Source organism: Lepidochelys kempii, chromosome 18 (assembly GCF_965140265.1).
Source record: "Lepidochelys kempii isolate rLepKem1 chromosome 18, rLepKem1.hap2, whole genome shotgun sequence".
Lineage (NCBI taxonomy): Eukaryota > Metazoa > Chordata > Testudines > Cheloniidae > Lepidochelys > Lepidochelys kempii.
The window spans coordinates 10,607,145-10,631,964 of record NC_133273.1 but is presented as its reverse complement, the minus strand read 5'-3'; the positions used below and the strand labels follow the sequence as shown (position 1 = coordinate 10,631,964).

The 24,820-nt window shown below is 46.7% G+C and overlaps 2 protein-coding genes across 2 annotated transcripts in view; both read right to left on the bottom strand.

Moving 5' to 3' along the window:
- Positions 1-52: 52 nt before the first annotated feature.
- On the bottom strand, positions 53-16,381 carry LOC140900021 (agmatinase, mitochondrial-like). The gene is made up of 7 exons (XM_073316500.1): positions 15,738-16,381; positions 13,002-13,204; positions 12,321-12,369; positions 8,249-8,444; positions 7,402-7,581; positions 5,203-5,287; positions 53-1,854 (listed from the first exon to the last, which is right to left on the bottom strand). The coding sequence occupies exons 1-7, from the start codon at positions 16,148-16,150 to the stop codon at positions 1,781-1,783; spliced, it is 1,200 nt and encodes a 399-aa protein (XP_073172601.1). The 5' UTR covers positions 16,151-16,381; the 3' UTR covers positions 53-1,780.
- A 3,938-nt stretch (positions 16,382-20,319) lies between these two features.
- The window catches only part of PINK1 (PTEN induced kinase 1), a 40,333-nt gene continuing 35,832 nt past the window's right edge, over positions 20,320-24,820 (bottom strand). The window contains exons 7-8 of the mRNA XM_073316896.1: positions 22,358-22,594; positions 20,320-21,896 (exon numbers count right to left, since the gene is read on the bottom strand). Of these exons, the coding sequence (XP_073172997.1) occupies positions 21,636-21,896; positions 22,358-22,594 (498 nt within the window). The 3' untranslated portion in view covers positions 20,320-21,635. The remainder of the gene's footprint in view (positions 21,897-22,357; positions 22,595-24,820) is intronic.

Here is a 24,820-nt window from a genome sequence, read left to right as displayed (position 1 = left end):
CAGTTACGGATAAAAGTGAATGTAGAACAAAGTTGCAGGAGGTCAAACCAGCTCATTTGTAAAAGTACATGATTTATTATTAGTGCTTTGTATTTTTAGGGAGACGCGATGCTTTCATGGGCTCAGGCACACCCCAACTGTTCTGAATTCATCTGTTCAGCAAGGGTAGCACTGCTCTGATATCCAGCTAGTTGCATTATTCATCTGGGGCAGAAGACCAGTCACAGGACCTCTCTGCTGCTTGGAATTGAATGTCTCTGCTTTCCCTCCACCCTTTTCCAGATGCTGCAAGACCATTAAGCTGGGATAATTTTTTGTCCTACTGCCCTCAATATTGCCCTTTGGTTTGCTTCATAGCGAAGGAAATGCACTCGGCCATTCTCAGTTTGTGCATGGTACTTTCTTGAGCTAAGAGCGAGGAAGTTTTCAGTGCTAATGTACTGCTCTGCGAGAAACCTAAATATAAGCTTTTTAAATGTAAAACTCCCAGAAACTGAAGCGAAACATCGTTACAACACAGGGAAACGTAGCCTAGAGTCCAAATACTGTACCTGCCCTTTCCCCTTAACTGGGTGTGGTACACAGCAGCTTCGCAGCGATGGCTGACATATATGTGGTCGGTAAAAGCTTGCCAGGAACTAATATAATAATGCAGCCTGGGAGATTGGATTGAAAAGCAGGTAAATATTTTGCACTTTTGATACTCTTGGGTGGGTGGGGGGGAGGGGAATAATTTATTTGGCAAATGTCTTTTTTTAATTTTTGTTTTTGTATTTGTGAACAGGCACTGATAATGTCATTTTGTTTTAAGATTATTACAGATTCGCAACTGAAATAAACTATTTTAATGTGAGACGATGAGGTGGCCTTGCATTTTAATAGACAAACTGACAGTGCGTTGTGGCGTACGTGACTTAATTGCAAAAGTTCGATAGCTGTTAACTGCTTGTGATTTAGCAAATGCAATGGGCTAGTTATCTCCACTCAGGCAACAGGGCTGCTTAACCAAGGACAACTGTTTCCAAAAGCTGCCCTGTATTTTAGTCAATGTTCCTATTGCCCTCCTGAAGGCTGACAGCTATGGGCCCTAGGAAAATCATGCATAAAGAGGGTTTAGAAACGTCCCATCACTGCGAGGGAGAACACAGTGCCTTGGCATAAGTCCTCTCCTAAGGTAGGGCTTGGAGCTAGTGTCAGTTTGGATCCACTGCATAAAGCAGCCAGAAGAACTCTTCTATTCCATGCCCATGGAAGGGAGCCAGGATGTTACATTATGTCTGTATATTGCTCTCCTCCTAGGTTTATGTTTAGTGGAAAAAAGTCTTTACTAGGCACTTCCAAAAGACCCCCACATTTTAGATCATAGCCACCAGTTTTGATATTGAAAGAATTCCAGCTGCCATCACTGGACCCATATGCTGCTAAGCCATATTACTACAGCAACATGAACATTAAGCCTTCCCCCCGCAATTCCAGCATCTATTCTAGCCGCTGCTTATAGCATACAAGGAGCATGAAATGATTTTGTCTGATGAGGAATGGCTTTTAGTCTCTACCACAAAGCTTAGCTTTCCCTCGTCCCTTCTCTAACTGCAGAGGTGAGGGAAGGTGGAAATTAAAAGCAAAATCCGACTGAGTTGTTCCATTCAGGCTTTTTTCTTCATTCATATTATGTCAAAGTACTTGTGTGGAAAGGCTGTGAATATTAAACTCATCTTGTAGGTGAAGAGAGAGCGGTCGTGACTTGATTTGCCTCAGCTGGAGCCCGCCCTACACGGCTTTAAATCGTTTTGACTCGGGGGAGTGCGCACAGCATTTCAAACAGCAGATTTGCTCCCATGAGGGCTGTGTTACCTACAAACAAAGAAAAAACCATGACTATCCAATGGCTTCCAATTAAAGGGTCAGTCAGAAAGTCATTACTACACGAACAAGGGGTTATTTTCCAACTCTTCCTCCGATATCTAGGCCCCAGCCTGTAATTGACTCCATGTTGGCAGAGGCTCATTCAAATCAATGACGTGCTCCTACACAAATTCACTTGCCTGACTGAGACCGGCTGCTTAAAAGCCATACACTAGTGAAAAGCTGTCTGTGCTGGTAAACTACCAATGTAGTTATGCTGAATGCTTTAGTTCTACCAAACTGCCTTCTTGTCTTCAAATGGAATCTCTACCCCAACCCCAGGAAATAAATTAGAGTAACGGATAGGCAACAGCTGAAACAATTCACAAGTAACTTAATTCTTAGTCACACAAGTTTCATTTGCACAGTACACTAAGGCTGTATCTACAGCGCCTGCCCCGATTCACAGCTGGTGCTACTTCCCTAGTGAGTGCCTTGGTGGAAAGCTGTAGTCTTTCCCATTGTACAAGGGAAGAGAACACACTTGGTCCTGTGCATATGTTCACTCGCCATTGTGACAGGCTGGATCACAGAAACCCCCTGGGAGCTGCCACCTGGTGTGCCAAGACTACTTCTGCCCCTGCTTTCCTGCCCAGACAGCTTAGGACTTCAGTGCCCTGCCTGGTTTGAGCCAGACCCGCTAGCCGGCTGCAAACCCAGACCCAGCTCTGAACCACGTCCCCTAACAGCTGGACGCTTAACTGAAAGCAGCTTACAGAAGTGTGCCTGTCTTTAACACTCAAATGCCCAACTCCCAGTGGGGTCCAAACCCTATATAAATCTGTTTACCCTCTATAAGCTTTATACAGAGTAAAACTCATAAATTGTTTGCTCTCTATAGCACTGATAGAGAGATGCACAGCTGTTTGCCTCCCCCTCCCCGCCAAGTATTAATACATACTCTGGGTTAATTAATAAGTAAAAAGTGTAACAGACAGAACAAAGTGAATTACCAAGCAAAATAAAATAAAACACACCAGTCTACGTCTAGTACAGTACTAAAAACTGAATACAGATAAAATCTCACCCTTACAGATGCTTCAATAAGATTCTTTCACAGACTGGAGCTGGACACCTTCCTAGTCTGGGCACAATCCTTTCCCCAGGTACAGCCCTTGTTCCAGCTCAGGTGGTAGCTAGGAGATTCCTCACGATGGCTGCCGCCCTTGTTCTGTTCCACCCACTTATATATCTTTTGCATCAGGCGGGAATCCTTTGTCCCTCTGGGTTCCCACCCCTCCTTCTCAGTGGAAAAACACCAGGTTAAAGATGGATTCCAGTTCAGGTGACATAGTCACATGTCCTGTGAGACCCCAAGCCGCCTTTCCTCCCAGCCTGACTCACAGGAAGGCCTGCCTGCAAACAGAGCCATCCACAGTCAATTGTCCTGGTCGATGGGAGCCATCAAGATTCCAAGCCACCATTCATGGCCCATTTGCATAACTACAATAGGCCCTCAGAGTTATATTTCATATTTCTAGTTTTTGATACAAGAGTGATACATTTCTACAACTAGGATGACCACACTCAGTGGATTATAAGCTTTGTAATGATACCTTACAAGAGACCTTCTGCATGAAGCATATTCCAGTTACACTATCTTCACACTCTATACAGAGAGTGCATCACAACCATTGCTACACTGTGGGAGCTACACCCATCGTGACCAGCTGACTTTTGCCAGCATAAATGCAACCTAAGACTCCAGGGGCAGGGCCACACTCGAAACTTCAAAGCGCTGCTGCGGGAGCGAGTGTGGTCACGCGCCCGTGCTGGGAGAGAGCTCTCCTGGTACTCCACCTCCACAAGGGGATTAGCTTTATGGCGCTGTAACTTGCTGCGCTCAGGGGGATGTTTTTTCACCTCCCTGAGCGAGAAAGTTGCAGCACTGTGAAGTGCCGGTGTGGCCAAAGCCCAGGTCTGTCCCTTTATGTGTATAACTCACACTGAAATCAATCCAAAGGCAGAGTGGCCCCGGGACAGGACCGTCCAGTGTTGTTATAGTCTCTACAGATCTCCAGGAACCAGATACAGTGTTTGGGGTTTTGGGGTTTTTTTTTTGGTGTTTCTTAAAGCAAGCACTTCTCTCCCTGCATGAGCCCGGCTGCGTGTATATACATATGACAAAGTCAATTCCATGAGCAGAGTGTTCTGCTAAAAAGTGTGCCTTTGGCAGGACATGAACCTAATACAGCCATCATCTTATTACAGGGTGCGCTTTGCCTACCACAGTTTCTGAACATAACAGGTTCAAATATTGGTTTTTCTAAATTAAATTAGTTTTAAATATTGTTTTTTCTTTATTGCTGTTGAAGCATGGAGTCGCCTCTGTCACCAAGGGCAGGACCGATGTCTCTTTGCATTTACCTGGCTGCCACAGCAGTACAGAGGAAGGATTGCTTAGTGGTTAAAGCACTGGACTTTGAGTCCAGAAAACTGGCTTTTATTTACTGCCTCCACCAGCAAGTTTGGTGAGTGAGCTGTGACAGGTCCTGTCACCTCCCTGTAGCTCAGTTTCCTGCATCTGAAAAGGGAGCGACAAGGGGACCAAGTGGATCAGATCATTAGTGGTTGAGGTGCTTGCACTGAAGGGGCTACAGAACTGCAGAATGGAAGTACAGATTTACACAAACACAGCAGTTCATTCACAAGTGATTCTTACCTTCCAGCTGTTTAGAGTACTGAGCTGAGTTTTGACTAACGCTGAGGAATCCATATCTTGGTTATACAAGAGCTGTGGCCTCTCCTGTTTACACAGCACTATTTGTCCCTGACATCCTGGTGGTCACACACTCTAGCATACCCTGAAATCGCTGTTGTTAGATTTCTAAAGACTACTCTGCATTTTCTTAAATATTCTCATGCAACATGCTGTTTGAATTGTCGGTAATACACAGAGTAGGAATAGCTGACTATAAGTAAAAAGAAAAGGAGTACTTTTGGCACCTTAGAGACTAACCAATTTATTTGAGCATAAACTTTTTTGTAGCTCACGAAAGCTTATGCTCAAATAAATTGGTTAGTCTCTAAGGTGCCACAAGTGCTCCTTTTCTTTTTGCGAATACAGACTAACACGGCTGTTACTCTGAAACCTGACTATAAGTATTTCCAACAGCCATCACTATGTTCTCTAGGGATGCTCAAACTGTCCAGGACCAAAAATCTGTCTTTTTGTTTTGAACTCTAGACCGCGTCCAGTGCCCACAGCTAAACAGGACCCAATCTACTACTGACAAACATGGTATGCAGCAGTTCTCTAAGTTTGCTTTATTGTCCCAAATATTTCCTGTGACTCACCAGAAGCATCATAGATTGGTGCAACTTCAACAAGGTCACATCCCACTATATTCAGTCCTTGGCACCCACGAATGATCTCCAAAGCCTAGGGAAGGTAAGAAAGGGCTAGTTACTAGGTACCCAAATTGTTAACTTTGAAAACACTCTATATATTTAAATAGCCGAGGGGGTGTTTTCGTTTTTAAACACAGCTGACATGAAATCTGAGAAGATACAGTCCGAGATCACTGCTGTAACCTAGTGCTCTTTGTTTGTTACATATTGATCCGGAGTGAGCGGAAAGCAGAGGCTTAGATGTATAAATACTGAGACACCATCAAACTGTATATCAGCTCAATCTCCCTTAGCAGTGGCTTTTCCTATACTAGAAGGGTAACTTCCAATCTCTCTCTAGATTATAGGCAGGACACAATAGGAGTTCTCAGTGATTTCAGTTCCCGCTCTGCCAAGTTTCTTGTTTAAAGACTTCTAAATCCCATTTAGTTCCTTGACCCTTAGATTCATCCCCAAGACTCCTGTCCCCGACCAGACGAGGGTCTTCACGATCGGGTTCCCCATCGGGGGATCGGAGACGGACGGGATTGGAGCTGAGTCCGAGAGAGCAAGAGGACTGTGAGAGACAGCGAGAGCCCAAGAAAGAGCTGCAGAAGCAGCAGCAGCATGAACTGGCGGTGGGGGAGCGGAGAGGCCTAGGGGACCTCCCAGGGGTGAGTGGGGATAGACCCCGGGGTGCCAGTTCCGCAGGGAACCTCGAGACTAAATTGCTGCCCCTGGTTAAGGGGCGAGGGGGGGGGGAGATGTGGATGCCCACCTCACTGCCTTTGAGCAGGCTGGAGATTTGAACCAGGGGGACCCTGTGGAAAAGCCCCGGTGTCTAGCTCCCTTGCTGGGTCCCAAGGCCATAGACTCCGTCAGCCAGATGGGTGGGGAGGTGGACAGGCTCCCACTCCTGAGCCCAACCTATCTGTCTGTGTGGAGTCTCCTGGGGCCAGGCCCCTCGGACCTCCAGTGGGAGCAGAAGGTGTGGTCAATGGGGAGACATTCCTGGGGTGGCGAGATCCTGGGACAGAGAGAACTGTTGTCAGGCCCTGGGTGGTGCAGCCTCAGATGCTGAGGGGCTGTGTGAGCTGGGTGAGGGTCCCAGGGATGAAGCCCCTCGCCCTGCCTATGGCCCAGATCCCTGTGCAGACACAGGACGGGTGGTGCTCCAGGATACCAACTGCGAGACCTTGTTGTGGGGTGACTGTGCCTCTTTGGGACAGGATCCAGGCCCTGCTCCTGTAACTGCCGAGGGTTTGAATTTGAATCAGGGAACCAATCGGTGGAGAGGGAAATGGTCAGTGAAAATGCAGATGACCTGGCTGGCAGGGGGGAGGACCTGCTCGGTTCAGGCTACTGCCTGCCTGTAACCAGACCCCTGGGGCTCCCCGCCCCTCTTGCACACCGGAGGGGGTTCACGCTGGCTCTGATGCAGTGAGGAAAGCAGCGAGCTCGCTGCCTGCCCCACTGGGACAGCAAGGGCAGCGCTGAGCACAGTGGGAGCTGAGACCCCACCTGAGTGCGGGGAAACGCAGGCAGGGCAGGGGATCTGTTGGGAGTGGCAAGGTGCTTGGTAAGGAAAGTCTGGATGAGCCTAGGCAGCCTTGTGAGCTGATGGCTGTGTCTAGGCAGCAGGGTGGGAAGGCGAGGAGAACGGAAGATGAGTGTCCCTGGACCTTACCTGTTAGCTGGGTGGAGAAGTGTGACAGTGAAGGAAACGTGCCTGTGTCTGTCAGGGGTATTGACTTGCCTATGGAGGGAGCTACTCTGATCTCCAGGCAGTTGTCTGTGAACTGCCCTGTGTGCTGGGACAAGGGGAATGAGATCCCAAGCTGTGTGTCTGGGAAAGGAGAAAGTGTGTCTGGCTTAGGGGGGAGGGATAGCTCAGTGGTTTGAGCATTGGCCTGCTAAACTCAGGGTTGTGAGTTCAATCCCCGAGGGGGCCATTTAGGGATTTGGGGCAAAAATTGGGGCTTGGTCCTGCTTTGAGCAGGGGGTTGGACTAGAGGACCTCCTGAGGACCCTTCCAATCGTGATATTCGATGATTCTATGATTTCTAGGGGCAGACAGTATAAGCCCTGGGACTTCCTTTAAAGGGAGCCAGGTTTTCCCTGCATCCACTCTGCACATTCAGAAATAAAGTCTGAGCATCTCCTTACCTGAGCAGGTGTGAGACCAGCAATTTCAGGTGCCCCTGTGGCAGGGGCATATGCAGGGTCCAATCCATCAATATCAAAGCTGATGTAAATGGGCTTGGCTCCCATCTGCTTTCTCACCTCCCCCATCAGTGGTACCAATGACTTCAGCCAGCAGTCTTCAGCCAGGACGACACGGAAACCCTGGTGGAGGAAGGAGAAGAAAGGTTGGCTTCACCTGCTTGAAACACGCTGCTGGGGAAAGGAAACGGGTGGAGAGAGCAGTGGTTCAGTGTAACGTTTATGCAAACAGCTCTAACTGGCCAAAGCAAGTGTCTTCTGCGGATCACAACTGGTGCTTCCAGCCATTCTGTGGTCTCGCATTTGCTCTCTCTTCCATTCTGCCCCCACGTAGGACAGACTATGGTCTCCACCTGCCCTGGCAAGTAGCGCTTTCCCCACAGGTGAAGCTGTTCAGGGCATATGCTGCTGGAAACAGCACAGACAGGAGAGCAATGAGGGAGGGGGGGTGCCATTCCCTTGCCATCTGGTGCAAAAGGAGGAGAGAGGGACAATAAATGAAAAGAATGGCAGCGGGTGGCTTTTGTCCTGCTCTAAGTGTCTTAGTTGCAGGGACTGGAGTGGGAGAAGTGTTCCATGCCACGGCATCAGTTAATGAACAATATCATCTTGCACCTTTTGTCTGAGGATCTCACATCACACACACTCAGCAAGCCTCTCAGCAGCCGTCTCAGGAAGAAGAGGGACATATTGTTATTCCCAGCACTGAAATCAATGGCCATTTTGGCCCTGACTGCACAGGCTGGGCCCGGCGGAGAGTAGAGAAGGTTTTGGCAGCGGTATACGCTACCTGGTCCCAGCAGTATTTGTAGGGATCGGGGGTGTAGGAGGAGCCTCTGATTCCGATCTGAACCACGCGTTTGCAGTCCAGGAGCCCCTCGTCCACGCAGCGTCGGAATGGCGTCCCATGGAGGATCTTCTCCCCCAGCGCTGTGTCTCCAGTGTCAGTGTGAGCATCCACGTGCACCAGTCCCACGGGACCATGCCTAATGGGGACAGGGCAGGCACAAACATGGCCTTAGCTCCAGCCCTATGCTCCCATGCATTTGTGTGGATGCTTTGGTTAACACAGGTGCTTACAGTATGTGACAGACCGAGACCAGTGGGGTACAGGAGTCCGGTCGAAGGCAAATATACTGGCCACAGGATGACTAGTTTTCGGTTCCCTGAGTAACCAGAGCAGGGGCTGCCCTAGAGCAATCAGGAACCTGCTAGAACCAATTAAGACACCTGGAGCCAATTAAGAACTTACTAGAATCAATTATGGCAGGCAGATTAATCAGGACACCTGGTTTTTAACAAGGACCTCCCATCTGTTTGGAGGGGGGCATACAAGGAGCGAGAAGGCATGCTGCTGGAGGACTGAGGAGTACAAGCATGATCAGGCTTCAGAAGGAAGATCCTGCGGTGAGGATAAAGAAGGTGCTGGGGGGAGGCCATGGGGAAGTAGCTCAGGGGGTTGTAGCTGTCACACAGCGGATACAGGAGACTTAGACAGCTGCTATCCACAGGGCCCTGGGCTGGAACCTGGAGTAGAGGGTGGGCCCGGGTTCCCCCCAACTCCCGATCGGACACAGGAGGAGTTGACCTGGGCTGTGAGCAACACCAGAAGGGAAGGTCTAATTTGGAAAGGGATCTGGCCTGTCCCTGACCCCCTAGGTGGGACAACAGAGATGGTGGAGAAGTTTCCCGCACGCTGGCTGGCGATGAGGTTAGCACCTCTAGCAGAAGTGGCCAAACTGAGGGCTGCCATGAACCTCTGAGGGGAGCAAATCTGCCAAAAAGCGCAGGCCCCACCAAGGCAGAGGAGGAACTTTGTCACAAGTGTTAGGATATAGATATTCAGGCCTGTCTGCAAAGGCCTGTACTTTAAGAATTTAGGGGTATTCTTATCACTTGGCTAGTTCTAGAGGTATAAAAGAAAGAATCAAAATCACTGTCTGCTGGTGTAAGGGCCTTCTCTTACTGTGACAGTTTGAGGCCCTGTTCTTAGGCTAAGGCCTTTGGCTAAGCAGCAGAAGCAGCCATAAGCTAGGAAGCGAACAGTCACATCCTCACATTCCAAACTAGTCACATTGAAATAAGGTGCTATTGGGCTGTCAGGCACTATCAGGACAGGATTGTATTCCTATCACCTCCAGAGAAAGGGAAGTGCCTAGAAAATGTAAAAGGAAACTTAGGTTGATAGCATCCTGTCTGGCAAGAACTCACTTATCAATAGCTGGGATGTGAAATCCTCACTTCTGTATTGTTTTGTCATTATAGTTCCCACTTTGCTATTGTTTATTGGCATGGTCTCTGTCTGGTTCTGTGATTGTTTCTGTCTGCTTTATAATTAATTTTGCTGGGTGTAAACTAATTAAGGTGGTAGGATATAATTGGTTAGCTAATCACGTTACAATATGTTAGGATTGGTTAGTTAAATTTCAGTAGAATGATTGGTTAAGGTATAGCTAAGAATATTACTGTATAAATTAGGGGCAAACAGGAAGTAAGTTGGGATTCGAAAATAAGGAAAAAGGAACTTGTATTTAAGCTTGCTGGAAGTTCACCCCAATAAACATTGAATTGTTTGCACCTTCGGACTTCGGGTATTGTTGCTCTCTGTTCATGCGAGAAGGACCAGGGAAGTGGGAGAGTGAAGGAATAAGTTCTCTAACAACAAGTAGTTCTGACCTTGTTCAATCCTTCAGCATAAAATCTTGGATTCTTCGCAATGATAGAGATCTAGATGCCAAACAGATCATACAATTGATTTGTCAAGGTCTTCTTCCCACCCTAGATTCCTATGGCTTCAGACCTCTGAGAAGGCATCTTTCTATTCAGCAGGAAGGCAATAAGCACATGAGCGCACCAATTAACTCTAGGGCAAAGATAGCCAGAGACCGAGTGCAGACACAAGATGCCAGCTGGGATCAGCACAAACAAGCTCTGAGTAAGTGAGAGGAGCAAACAGGAAGAGTGCCAGCATCTAGCTATTGATTGACAGATACTGCTGCAGCCCGACTTTATCCCTCACATGACTCTCCAACCCTGTCTGATTACACGAACCCTGGAACCCCAAATGTCTGAGGAGCCATTGGAAAGATAAGAAGAACAGTAGGAAGCTAAGACGGCTCCATCAGAAGCTCTTTAATGACAAGAAGCTCTTTAATGACCTGAAAATTAAAAAGGAAGCCTACAAAAATGTGGAAACATGGACAAATTGCTGATGATGAGTATAAAAGAATAGCACAAGCATGTAGGGACAAAATCAGAAAGATGGGCACAAAATGAGTTACACCTACCAAGCGACATAAAAGGCAATAAGAAGAGGTTCTATGAATACACGAGTAGGATTAGAGACATAAAGGAAAGTGTAGGTCCTCCATTTAGCAGAGAGGGAGAGCTAATAACTGACGACATTAAGAAGGCTGAGCTGTGTAATGCCTGAATACTACAGTCTTCACTAAAAAGATAAATTGTGACCCAATACTTAACACAATTAATGTTAAGAACAAGAAGGAAGGAATGCAAGCCAAAATAGAGAAAGAACAAGTTAAAGAATATTTCTTTAAATTAGATGTATTCAAGTCAGCAGAGCCTGATGAAATTCATTTCAGGGTACTTAAGGAACTAGCTGGGGAAATCTCAGAACTGTTCATGATTATGTTTGAGAACCCAGGGAGGGCAAGTAAGGTCCCAGAGGACTGGAGAAAAGCAAACATTGTAATGATCTTTAAAAAGGGGAACAAAGAGGACCCGGGGAATTATAGACCAGTCAGCCTAACTTCAATAGATGAAAGAATCTGGAATATATTATTAAGTAATCAATTTGTAAGCACCTACAGGATACTAGGGTTATAAAGAATAGCCACAAGGGATTCATCAAGAAGAAATCATGCCAACCCCACCAAATTTCTTTTTCGACAGGTTTCAGAGTAACAGCCGTGTTAGTCTGTATTCGCAAAAAGAAAAGGAGTACTTGTGGCACCTTAGAGACTAACCAATTTATTTGAGCATGAGCTTTCGTGAGCTACAGCATCTAGTTGACGGGGGGGAAGCTGTAGACATGATGTGTCTAGATTTCAGTATGGCTTTGGACACAGTCCCACATAACAGTCTCATAAGCAAACTAGCAAAATGTAGTCTAGATGAAATTACTTTAAGGTGGTTGCAAAACTGGTTGAAGACCGTACTCAGAGTATTTATCAAAGGTATGCTGTCAAATTGGGAGACCACATCTGGTGGGGTCCCGTAGGGGTCTAGCCTGAGTTCAGTGCTATTCAACATTTTCATCAATGACTTGGCTAACGGAAGGGAGAGGATGTTCTAAACACTGCAGATGACACCAAGCCGTGAGGGGGTCGCTAGCACTTTGGAGGACGGTATGAGAATTCCAAACAATTTTGACAAATTGGAGAATTGGTATGAAATCAACAAGATGAAATTAAATAAGGACAAGTGCAAAGCAGTACACGAGGAAGGAAAAATCAAACGCACAACTACAAAATGGAGAATAACTGGCCAGGTGGTCAGACTGCTGAAAAGGGTGTGGGGGTTATAGTAGATCATAAGTTGATTATAAGCCAACAATGTGATGCTGTGGCGAAAAAGGCTAACAACATTCTGGGGTGTATAAATGGGAGTGTTGTAGGTAAGACAAGGGAGGTAAATTGCCCCACTACACACAGCAATAATGAGGCCTCTGCTGGGGTATTGTGTCCAGGTCTGGGCACCACACTTTAAGAAAGATATGGACGAATTGGAGAGAGTCCAGAGGAGAGCAACCAAAATGATAAAAGGGTTAGGAAGCCTGACCTATGAGGAAAAGTGACCAAAAATTGGGCATGTTTAGTCTTGAGAAAAGACTTTAAACTTACTTTTCTGCCACTGCCTGCAGGATCGGGTATGTTATTGTGTGATCACCACCTGCAACGGGACAGGGAACAGAGAACATGCTATGTAATAAGAACAGGCCAGCACTGACCAGATATATTTTCCAGTCATAGCAAGCTACATTCATATTGCACCACTCCTCTCATAGGGGAACACATCCGCACTTCACAAAGAGAGAGCTCATCCTTTCGAAGCAACAGCCTTTATTCATCTAACTACCTTCCCTGCAGCTTTAATTGGTGGCAGATAGTATAAAAAGGGGCAGCTTCTCTTTTTAAAAGCTCTCAAAAATCCAGCTGGCTGTCACTCTCTTGCTGCAGCTGGGACTCAAGGCCAGCTTCTGAATGCAGATCCCGGATATACAGCCCTCTCTCGCCGCAGCAGGCTGGGGGAGAGGTGCCTCTCCCCCAGCCCCAGCCCCAGAGCTGAACCAGCAGCAGCAAAGGTCTGGGAGCAGCTGCAGGAGACTGAATTATCTCAGCAGGGAGGAGAGAGGAGCTCTGTTGCACTCTCAAGACCCTGTTAATAAATTAGTCTGTATCCATTGCAGTGTATGGGGCAGAAGGGGGAGGTGGCTTTAATGGATCCTGCTATTCTTCCGGGTGCCCACTTTCTGGTGTTTTAACAGCAAAGCATGAGATTGGGCCCAGCCCTGGGTTCCTTACCCATCGTGAGGGGAATGCAGCCAGCTGCCACAATCTTCTGATAGGCTTCTCGGATTTGCCTGCAGCTGTCCTGCAGGTTGTAGAGGTTCACATTCACATCACCAATGTCAGCAACCATGAGGGAATGGAAAGGTGCTGCCCCAGTGCTGGGGTTATACATTCTCACCATGCCCGACTCCGCTCGAATATGGCGAGGGCCGAACCTGGAAGGGAAAGAATCCCACACTTCATTATCTGGGATGGTTCGAGGACGAAACTTGTATAGAACCCGGGGATTCTGAACACATGGCTGGTTGGGCACACACTCCTCCTAGACACTTAGGAGTTGAAGGCTGGAAAGACCATTGCGGCAAATGTTTCAAGTGGGACTATATTGTGGTTGTGATAGTCTACGTCAGATGCATAATGAGTATGGCCGAATGGTTTCAACAGACAGGTCATCTGTAGATCCAGGCAGAGAGCTTACTGCAAATCGAGAGTGCATGCAAAGATTTTCACATGTGACTCTGATTCTGGGTGGCCAACCTGAAAAGATTTTCAGGGGCCTGCTTTTCAGATATGCTGAACACCCACCTTTTCAACCTCCGCTCCCTTTAAAGTGTCTAAATTGTCAGGTGCTTTTGAAACTCTTTGCCAGTCACACCAGATTTACAAGAAAGTCTCTGACTGGAGCCACACATGATCCATCTGCTGAAGTGCTTAGGCCATGCTCACAACCGGAAAGCCTGAAATGGGCGTCTCCCTGCAGCATCCAGTCACGCTCAATGGACACTCACAGACACTATTAGGTTTGCTGTCTCCACAGAGACAATGTACTCATTAACCTGTTAGATTAGCTGAAGACTCCCACTTACTTCAACATAACAGCACTGAGATTAGGGTGACCAGATGTCGCCATATTAGAGGCTTTGTCTTAGATGTGCAACTATCGCCCCCCCCCCAAAAAAGTATCCCGATTTTTCGCACCTGCTATCTGGTCACCCTAACGGAGATGGTTTATAGTAAAACTAAGAAAAAGTTTATTAATAAAGAACCTAGATGTAAATGATACTAAGTCAGAGGAAAACAGACTGGTATGGTTACAAACCAAACATGCTTTCTAGTGACTAAGGATTATTTTTAGCAAGTTATAAACTTCGCCTAAGCAGGTTACTCACTCAATCAAATTCCCCGCAACTCCAGCCGTTTAGGTAAGAGGAATGCACAGTCTCAGTGTTCCCATAAGTGATGGATAACTAGAATGTCTTTTTGCTGTACTTTATCTTTCCCAAAGTCCATTGTCTTTGGATCAGGAGCCGGGAAGACTTCCTAGGAGTGCAGACTCTGTCCCCAATATGCTGCCGTTTGTTAGCTTGATTGCTGTGTTTACCTCATATATAAATGTACTTTCATTATCCTTTGGCTTATAGAGGTTGATCTAAACCAGGGGTGGGCAAACTATGGGCCGCAGGCCAGATCTGGCCCGTCAGGGCTTCGAATCCGTCCCATGGGATTGCCAGCCCTGCGCCTCTCCAATAAGTGGCCAGCACCACGTTCCTGCAGCCCCTGGGAGGAGTGGGGCAGAGGGCTCCGCGCGCTGCCCTCACCTGCAGACACCGCCCCCCACAGCTCCCATCGGCAAGGAACAGAGAACCGTGGCCAACGGGAGCTTCAGGGGAGGTACCCACAGACGAGGGCAGCACGCGAAGCCCTTTGCCCCCCCATTCCCCGGGGCCGAGGGACGTGCTGCCGGCTGCTTCCGGGAGCGGCATCTCGCTAGGGCAGGCAGGGAGCCTGCCATAGCCCTGCTGCCACCCGGAGCAGCTCAAGGTAAGTGGTGCCAGGCTGGAGCCCGCACCCCTCCTGCACCCCAACCCTCCCTTCCCCAATCCCCCCTGCCGCACCCCTCCTGCACCCCAACCCCCTGCCCTGAGCCTCCTGCCACACCCCACACCCCTTCTGCACGCCAGCCCCCTGAGCCCCCTGCCGCACCTCAACCCCCTGCCCTGAGCCCCTCCTGCACACCGCACCCCCTCCCACACCCTGCACTCCCTCCTACACCCCAACCCCCTGCCCCAGCCCTACATTCATGGCCCTACATGCAATTTCCCCGTCCAGATGTGGCCCTCGGCCCAAAAAGTTTGCCCACCTCTGACCTAGACAGGTAAATCCCCATTCCTTTGTCTCAGGCAAGTTGGTTTATCAACTCTCTCCACAACATATTATAGGAACATATTTTCAGCACCCATACATAACTCTATGCACCACCCATACATACATCACGCTGATATTCACGACCAGCATGTCACCAGTTTTCATAAAAGACTTGACTCAATGTCCTTTTAAAGTACAATAATATTATATTCAGTCGGTTGATTCAACTGCAAATTCTTTGGGGTTCAGACCCTTGTTCTGGGGTGTCTGGACCCTGACTGTCACATTACAGAACCACTCTGACAACTGGCACCTTCATTAGCAGCCCGAACAGGACTGAATGGGTACCAAGAGCAAACCACCCTCTCCCGCTTTTTCTTGGTCCCTGCAGGACGCGCCTGAGGCAGACTGGCAGGGCAGTACGGGAAACCTTGCATTCTGCCATATCTGTTCCCTGGAATAACAAGAGGCCTGCATGCTACCAGGCAGTCGGTCCCAATCTTTCATCAGCACTGACTCCCCTGGGATTTTTCTTGAATAGCCCCTATCTCATGGGTTGTGGCTTCCCCCTCCTCAGCTCTTAGCCTAATAGCTGCCCCTTACCTTGCACCAGGACGGTTGGAGGTTCCTGTGTCAAGGGGCACCCCAACAAAAGCAGCATCTAGTCCCTCTGGAGAAGTCTGAACGGGCAGCTTCATCATGGAGCAGACCCCCACGGGCCTGGCTACGAATTGAGCACTGGGAGGCATATTGAAGCTAGAACCAGCGAGAAAGCGGCGAGGGGCACCATGCCCAGCGAGCAGGTGCTCCAAGCCCCCACGATGGAAGCCAGGCAGGGAGCCAGCTGCAGCGGGGTGAGCTGTGGCCCACACACACGGGCTAGCTCTGGGGCTGCTCAGCAAAGGCGGCTGGAGCTTGGCTGCCAGGAAAGTTGTCGAGAACTTCCGAAGGCAGAGTCGCTCCTTGCAGAGCGTTCTCCAGAGCAGCTGGCTGCCTCGCAGAAAGAGGGCCTCCATCTGCACCCCCTGCTTAGCCCTCCTCCCCCAGCACAGCAGACACCCAGATGCCCAGAGCTGGCCCTTCAGGTTCAAAGCAGAGAGTGGCTGGGTAGCAGAGACAGACAGCACTCATGCCACCCCCCTCATTCCCTTCCCCCTGGCAGGTTCAAAGTGCAACACCGAAATCCACATCTCCCTCTGTTCCTCCAGGCCAATAGCAGAGATACAGCAGCTTTAAACTCCTACCCTTTCCCCATAATCCATTCCCACTCCCCCTGCCTCCCCCCCCCCGTTTCCTCCCACCTTGCATTCTGGGAAATGGAATCTTTTCCTCCTCTGGGATTGTCAGATGCCGTGTCAGGGACCCCAGAGTCTACTCAGCCAAATGGCCGGAGCAATTTGAATTTGTGCCGCATGGAGCATTATCGCCGTGATCTGACGTGGCCAGGTTCCAGCTTGCAACATGTTCATTTAAATCAAGCAGCCTGTAGTCCCTGCGGGCCGCACCTCCATATGATTAAAGGAAAAGGAAGCCACAGGCCTCACTGCAGAACTGCCTGAGCTACCTTTGCCTGTTAGTCGAAGGGATCCTTTGCAAAATTTACCACTAGAATTTCAAGTTGTCTTCACTGCCCTGCTGCAATACACAGTGACGGGGAATGCAGCAGCTGTTTAAAGGGGTCAGGTGTCGTAGCAAAGGTTTAGGGAAAAGAGAAGAACTTTTTCTTCACATCTCACCCTCTGACTTTCCACTTTCTTGAGGACCATGTGATTTCAGCATGAGCCTTGCCTATTAGGTCTCCACAGACAATTCTCCAAGGGAGTTATGCGGATTTGCCCCAGTTCCAGCTCCAGATGCCCAGCTGGCCTAGTGCAAACCCCAAGCATGTACACACAGAGTCCCAGTATGCGGCTGTAGCACTTAGAGCAAAGTCAGCTGTATCAGTACAAATGGCAGCTTTCCTTTTCTAGGGGAGATGCACTGGTAACTATACCGGCAACCAGCCACTGATGACTGGACTCAGGGTAAGTCCCCAGGGAAGCGTAGGCCTTAGTCATCATAAAAGACTTTGGGTTGGAAGTAATACAATCCTAGAGTTTTATCACATTTTCGATTAATACCCAAGTGATATGAACCCTCATAGTAGGAAGCCCAAGAAATGGCAACTCCTTGTAACAGTGCAGCTGTGAACACTGTCAGTGTATATCAGAAAATGGCAAACTCTCTGCCAAAATCCAGCTGTGACCAAAAGCTTCCAGTGGTTAAATACATTCTGATGATGGACACTCAGCATTTCTTTGCTTCACAAGCCCCAGCTTTCCCATTTTTAGCAAGCAGGAACCTGCAACCTTTTAAAAAAAAACTATATTAATCTTGGCTAGAGATAGTTGGAACATTTTCAACAAACTGAAATTTCAGCAAAACTGAAACATTTCATGGAGACAGATCAGTTTTGAGGAAATTTTCAGCGAGACTATTTTGTGTGCATGCAAGAATACACATGTGCTCTGTTCCCTGGTGACAAGACTGCTGGCCTGGGATGTTAGAGACCCAGGTTCAAGTCCCTACTCTGCCTCATTCAGAGTCATCTCGGATGAAAATCTCTGCTCTGAATCAAGCAGAGCAGAGATTGTACCTGGATCACCTCCCACATCTCACCCTTATCTTCCCAAATCAAAAAGCTCGCATTTCAACCTGAAAACAGACATCAACGTAATTCAGTTTTCACAAAAACCTCAAAAGGTAGTGTGAAACAGAATTGCTGTCCTCCTGCCAACTCTAATTTTGGCCACTGGACTGAACAAGATCAAACCAGATTGAATATCCGAGGCTCACCTGTGTTTCATACCAAGCAGGCTTGACTCAGATGATGCAAGGAAGCTGTGAGATGTATTCACTACAGCAGTCCAAAATGCCTTGAGTCAAGATGGATGAAAATATTAAGAGGGATGCGACGTGGGGAGGTTGTGCTTGGGTGGTAGTTGGTGGAAGTGTCTGCCCTTCCTGCCCTAATCGGTGGAGTATCAACACACCTCTTTTCGCTGTCTATATCAAAGCACCAGACATATCTTTCCCTTTGTCTCTTCTGGGAATGTGTATTTAATTTCTCAATGACCTCTGCTTCCTGGTCCTCTGCTCCTTTTGGTTTTGTCTTCCCTTAGCCCATTGTGTCTCACAGCTGGTCCCTGCCCTACTAATCACCTGGCATACTTAGGTGCATCTGTAAGTAACAAATGCATTTTGAAAACTTGCTACTTCAGGATGCCAGCTGACTGCCTGCAGAGTTCATGAGTCCCCTACACAACTAGCTATGTGCACTTTGGGTTTTTCTTCACTTTCCACTGAAGCACGAGGTCACAGTGAAAAGCAGGACACTGGCTTAGATGGATCAGTGGTCTGATCTGCTGGGCAAATGCAAGGTTTCTAACTCCACTCCCTACTGTTCTGCAGACTGGAGCTTCTTAGAGACAGGAGGGGCAGCCACATGTGTAAAGCAATCTGGTTCCAGGGTAGAACTTCTGACAATACCTCTTCACGCAAATAAATGCAGATGGCAGCCTCAGTTCTCTAGTTCAAGTGAAAATTAATGAATGCTGTGGCCCATGTCCCAGTTAACCCCTTTTCATAAAAGAGAAGCTGAGAATTCACTGCTGGGGTTGAAAGCTAACAGAAAAGTGACAGCGTTTACCCCTCCCTGCAAGCTGAAATCTCAGCATCAACCAGAGATTTCAACTCAGCAGCGGTTATGCACCTACTATCAGCAGTGCCTCGCCTGAGGTTACTAGCCCTCAGATCTTCTACAGGGTGTTACAGAATACAGAGCAGTGGGGCGGGGGAGAGATCCAACCCAGGCTTATATTCAGGAAAATTAGTTACTGTTTCACTATCCTCATTTATCATGGAAACATTGATAAGATTTCTCTAGTTCCGTGCTCTTATCTTGCAGGTTGTCAGAGCTGCTAGCACCCCAACCTTGGGGAGCGCAGAATGGGATGTTTCAGGAAGCACCTCCTGCTTGGAACACAGGCCATAATCCATACTTTGAAGCAAAAAATAAATGAAAAAAAAGACGAAGGGCCTCAAAAGCCAAACTGCATAAAACCTCAGACCTATCACGGTCCTGATAACTGGCAGTGGGCGTGGCTAGAAACATCCTGTCAACATGGATAGTATGTTGCTGAAGCAGAGCCCTACCCTAAATATAGGGTAGAATCCATAGTAAACAGTCATGGTCTACATAACTGTGCAGTGAATTTTTCCAAGATCCTTTCAGCGAGGGATAAAGCCCACCCCCACTTCCCATTTACAGATAGCACCTGTAGGTGCTGCCATCCACAAACAATTAGACTGAACTCTACCAAGTTATGGGATTGTTGCTGATGGCAATTTGTGCTCAAAACACCATTAACTTATCAGGGTTTTGAGGTAACTGTTTTTTCCAGGGCTAGAATTTACTTTGATTTTCCTGAATCTTCCCAGATCCTTTGCCTTTTGTGGGTCCTTCTGTGTGGGACCATTTCGGTATTGTTGTATGGCACCTATAAAGGTTCAAATTAGGTGGCTGGTTATGTTAGTCAGCTGATACACTTTCTGGTATGTTAGCTATGAAAGCACATAGCTCAGTGGCTGCATTAGAAAATGAATGGTGCCAATTTCTATAAGCAGATTTACTCCAGTGCAATACAAATTTGCAATTGATATTTCCATTATATTTTACAAGTGAATGGAGAAGAGGCCTGAAATAAAACATTTTTAAAAGCATTGCAAACGACTTACGAGACCCATGCTACATGGGCAGCTTGTTCCTGTGTAGTGAGTCACTGACACACAGTGTCTCACTGCCCAGTTCTAACGATCTCCTTGAAATAAGAATATAAGGGACCAAGAAAATGTTCAGAACTTCCGTGAATATGTTGAACAATCCTGGTGCTTGGTTTGTTTCCCAAATGCTCTTGAAAAACTAGACTTAATGGTTATCCTTAGTGGTGGAGTATGAGAATAAACTGAGCCTTGAGGGCTGGACTGGAAGGAGCGGACGATGCTTTCAGGACCACATCCAAACAAATATTTAGCATGCAACAGAAGAATAAATCTGAAAGGCCAAGACCCAATATGAATTAACCCACAGGTCACTATGGCATTAAGTCCGGCTACAGTGAACAGAGACAAAACCAGCATCCGTGGATTCATTCATTGTAACAGCACAGTCACCACTTTATTGTGCAGAGGAAAATGAACTAACTTTTGCAAACACCCACAATACGCAACTATAAAGTCTCATGATATTTTCACTACAACACTTGCTGCTAGTTAAAAATTAGTGTTTTCCTTACAACCACAGAATAAGCCCTAGTAGGGAAACAGAAAACCAGGTATATATAATAAGGAACATAGTCAAGCATAACTACCGAAAGAGCCATTAACCCCATGACCTCTTTTCACCACTCTTTCAACCATGATGCAATTCTCTCTGAGACTGGCACACTGAAATAGTAGCATGTCCCTGGAAGGAATTTTAGATCTGGTTAGAAGAACTAGATCTACACAGTCTAAAAGGCCACATGACTATCTCAATGGTCCAAGTACTGACCTGCTGTGATCAGAGATGTGACTCAGTTGCTTAGTTCAGATCAAGATCTGAATCCAAACTTCTCAAAAGCCTGGGGATATCTGGATTTGGTATTCCAGTTCAGCTCATGCAGGGAACCTTCTAACACTGCAAGCCTGGCTTGTGAAATTCAGATTTGGATATTAGAGTTGAGGAGAGCCCTCAAAGGGATAAAAATGTTGTTATAGCAGATCAATCAGAAAACAGAAATTACTTGTTCTGTATTGAGTGCCTCTATGGCATTTTACATATAATTAGATAAGTACTTTGGCTGTGCATTTTATAACCTACCCCACAGCTCCTGACAGAACTCCTCACAGATAAACAGCTCAATCATGATGCTCTTGGCTGTCATTTTATAAAATGTATCTATGGCTTCAGAGGAATATTATTTTAATAAGAATGATGCTGGTTTCAAATTTAAGAAAACAAAGATTTCATTTTGTTCCATCAGTTCAACTTCCTTTATAGTTCGAACAGAAAATCAGTATGATTCACAAAAGTGCAACTGTAATGCTCTTCTGTAAAGAGCAGCTGTGTTATACTTCCCTCAGTGCATAAACCCTTTTGTACAGGAATTTGCTTCAAGCAGTAAATCTAAATTCTTGGTGTGAATGAAGCTGACCAGATAGCCTTCAAACACTTTCCAAATCATACCAAATCTCATAACAATTCAATGTTGTTTTCTCTACAGGGAAGACAACAACCCTCTGTATACTAATTCTTTCTGTAGGTAAACTCAACCTCTTACATTAACACATACACCAGGCCCGCAGATATTTTTCCTTAAAGTATTTTAGGCTTCCAGAGAGACAGAAGTATTAGACAGATTCCCAAGTGCTTTTAGTAAATGCCATTTATCTACTGCAGGGCCACACACAGAATTGTACCCTTCAGGCAGAATGGTTTCTCCAAGAGAGCAGTAAAAATGCTGCCTCCCAAAGATCTTCATACTCCAGATTTGCCAAGAAGCACGTCTTCATCTTAGTTTCTACCCTGCTTCTGTCCACCAGTCCATCCATCAGTAAAGTGGCAGCAGATTGGTGAAGAAGCCAGCCAATCATCTTGTCTAGTTTCAGTCTCTTTGGGACTAGAATATTTTCACCCCAGAGGCTTAAGTGGAGCACATTAGCTGCAACTCGAGCAGACAGTCTCTGAAACGAGAAGTGAAAGAAGATCAGCTGAACGACAAAGGTGTTAGAACAGACACATAAGATGTATACTGTTGAAATGCTCCCAAGCATCTTCTCATCTCACCGAACATTCACTTCTTGTTGAAAGGCTTTGTGGGGCTGTTGCTGTCAGGCTACTATACTTGAGCTCCCAGTTCAATCAAGTTCCATTAAATGCCACCCTTTTACAATATAACTTCACTGTAATACGCAAAGAAGTGTCAGGTACCAAGATCTTTATATTGCATCACACTTTCATCAAAGTCCTATGATAGTTTTTTATTATTACCACCAACACAGCGCTTAGGAGCCCTAATCATGGTCAAGGACCCCATTGTGCTAGGCGCTGTATAGTCTAACACAATACTCTCAGGAAAGTGACTGCTACGCAAGTGACACCCTGTTAAAACCCCACTCATGCCAACAGCTGCAAGGTCTCTCACCTTGTTGGGATCCCGCTGAAGTAGCATCTTTACCACCTGCTTCACATCGAAGGGCACAGTATCTGGCAATGCTGGGAGCTGGTCTTCTTGGTAGCTTCTACTTTCCAGAGAGGACCTTCCTTGGCCATAGAAAGGATTACACAGTCCAAGGATTTCAAACGCTATCGCTCCAACGGCCCATGCGTCTGCTTTACTGTAGTCAATCAGGACACCTGGACCAGGTATTGCTGTGACCACCTGCATCAGAAAGACCACAGGAAATATATGGGAAGGTAGAAATACACAGCACAAGTTTGTTTAACCTTCTGATAAATCTTCTTCTATTCATCAACTCAGTTCTTACTTCTGACTAAAGCTTGCACCCAGCTTAGTATTTATAGAGGTATATTACTTGGGCAGCTGAAGAGGGACTCCAGATAGTGGCCTTATAAAGGAACCATGTGTTCCATTTCACACCGCATGAAAGCCAGAAGTATTTCTGCCCAGTATACCAGTGCCAGGCAAGGGATCCCTTACCATATGTTACGACTACTGGTAACGGGGGAGGGAAAGGAAACACAATTAATTTCACCACCACCCAAAGGATGCAGAGGAATGACTACTAGTTTGATAACAATGCAAGAATTGCTACACAGATGCTGTGTAGGAGAACTCACTGTCCTGAGACCCTTGGAAAAGCTAAGCAGAAGAGGGCATACGAATGGAAGGCAGCCAAATTTGGAATTTCTTACTTTTATGCGTAAGATCAACTACCACCTTGTAACACTGATTTTTTTTTCCCATTTTCAGTTGCTCAAGATACCAGCGGGAGATTGCCCAGCGCGGAGCTCTGTAATGGTGTTCTCGTGATGAATTCAACAGAAGATGTGGTTGCCCCATCTCAAAAAAGATATATGGGACATGGAAAAGGTTCAGAAAAGCGCAACAAAAATGATTAGGGGTATGGAACGGCTGTTGTATGAGGAGAGAATAATAGGAGTGGGACTTTTCATCTTGGAAAAGAGACGACTAAGCGGGGGATATGATCGAGGTCTATAAAATCATGACTGGTGTGGAGAAAGTAAATAAGGAAGTGTTATTTACTCCTTCTCATAACACAAGAACTAGGGGCCACCAAATGAAATTAATAGGCAGCAGGTTTAAAACAAACAAAAGGAAGTATTTTTTTCATATAACGCACAGTCAACCTGTGGAATTCCTTGCCAGAGGATGTTGTGAAGGCCAAGACTATAACAGGGTTGAAACAAGAACTAGGTAAGTTCATGGAGATTAGGTCCATCAATGGCTATTAGCCAGGATGGGCAGGGATGGTGTCCCTTGCCTCTGTGTGCCAGAAGCTGGGAATGGGTGACAGTGGATGGATCACTTGATGATTCCTGTTCTGTTCATTCCCTCTGGGGCACCTGGCACTGGCCACTATCGGAAGACAGGATACTGGGCTAGATGGACCATTGGTCTGACCCAGTGTGGTCATTCTGATGTTCTTATCAGAGACATTTAACCACATGGTAGTGCCAATCAACCAGACCATGAATCCTCTAAGCAATGCTATTGGAGATGGCAATCCATGGCAGGAAGTTCTGTGGGGAGATAAACTAGACAAACAATGCCACACCCACAACAATCTCCAGCCGCCCGCATAGCAAATTAGTGGGCACAGTACTAGGCAAAAATGGCAAGATAACCAATAATGAAGAGGCTTTTACCAAGTGTTGACTAAGATGGACGTGTTTGAACGGCATTCGAATTTCTCATCTTGTGGTGGGGGGGTATATAGAGCAAAGGGGAAGGTTTGGTGTTCCCCAAATCCATTACTTTGGACCTAATCCTGCTCCTATCTATGTTAATGGACTTTACTGGATCCTACACTTCCAACAGCACTACACATATGTAACTACCTAATACAGGCTATAATTACTTACTGAGACTCATACACATGAGAAATTACCTCAGGTGCCATAAGACAGCCATTGCCTCCCCGATCCACATACCAGCTGGTGAAAGGCAAACTCAAGCCAATATTTTCATCTGCCAAACAGCAACCAAAATCTGTGATCACCAGCCAGGGACAGCCAGCTGTAAACATCACAGGTTAACAAAGTCAGCACCCAATTGAGATGTGCAGTGTACAATACTTGGCCATATTAGATACCACACATCATATCAGAAAACTGACTGACTATTAATCTGCACAAGCAGTCTCATTCCTTACAGGAATCTATATTACTGCAGACCATTTCTGCATCTCCTCTCTTCAGTATTAAAAGTTAGAACACTGGGGACATTTGTAAAGTAAAAGGTTTGCTCATTTCTCTGTATAAAGAATCAGCTATCCATCCAGAGGTTTCTCAGACACCTCAGTGATTCTCCCAAATTCAGCAGTCTGGGACTCACGCTCCACACACACAGTACTTTCAGTTTCATAAGAATCATAGAATCTCAGGGTTGGAAGGGACCCCTGAA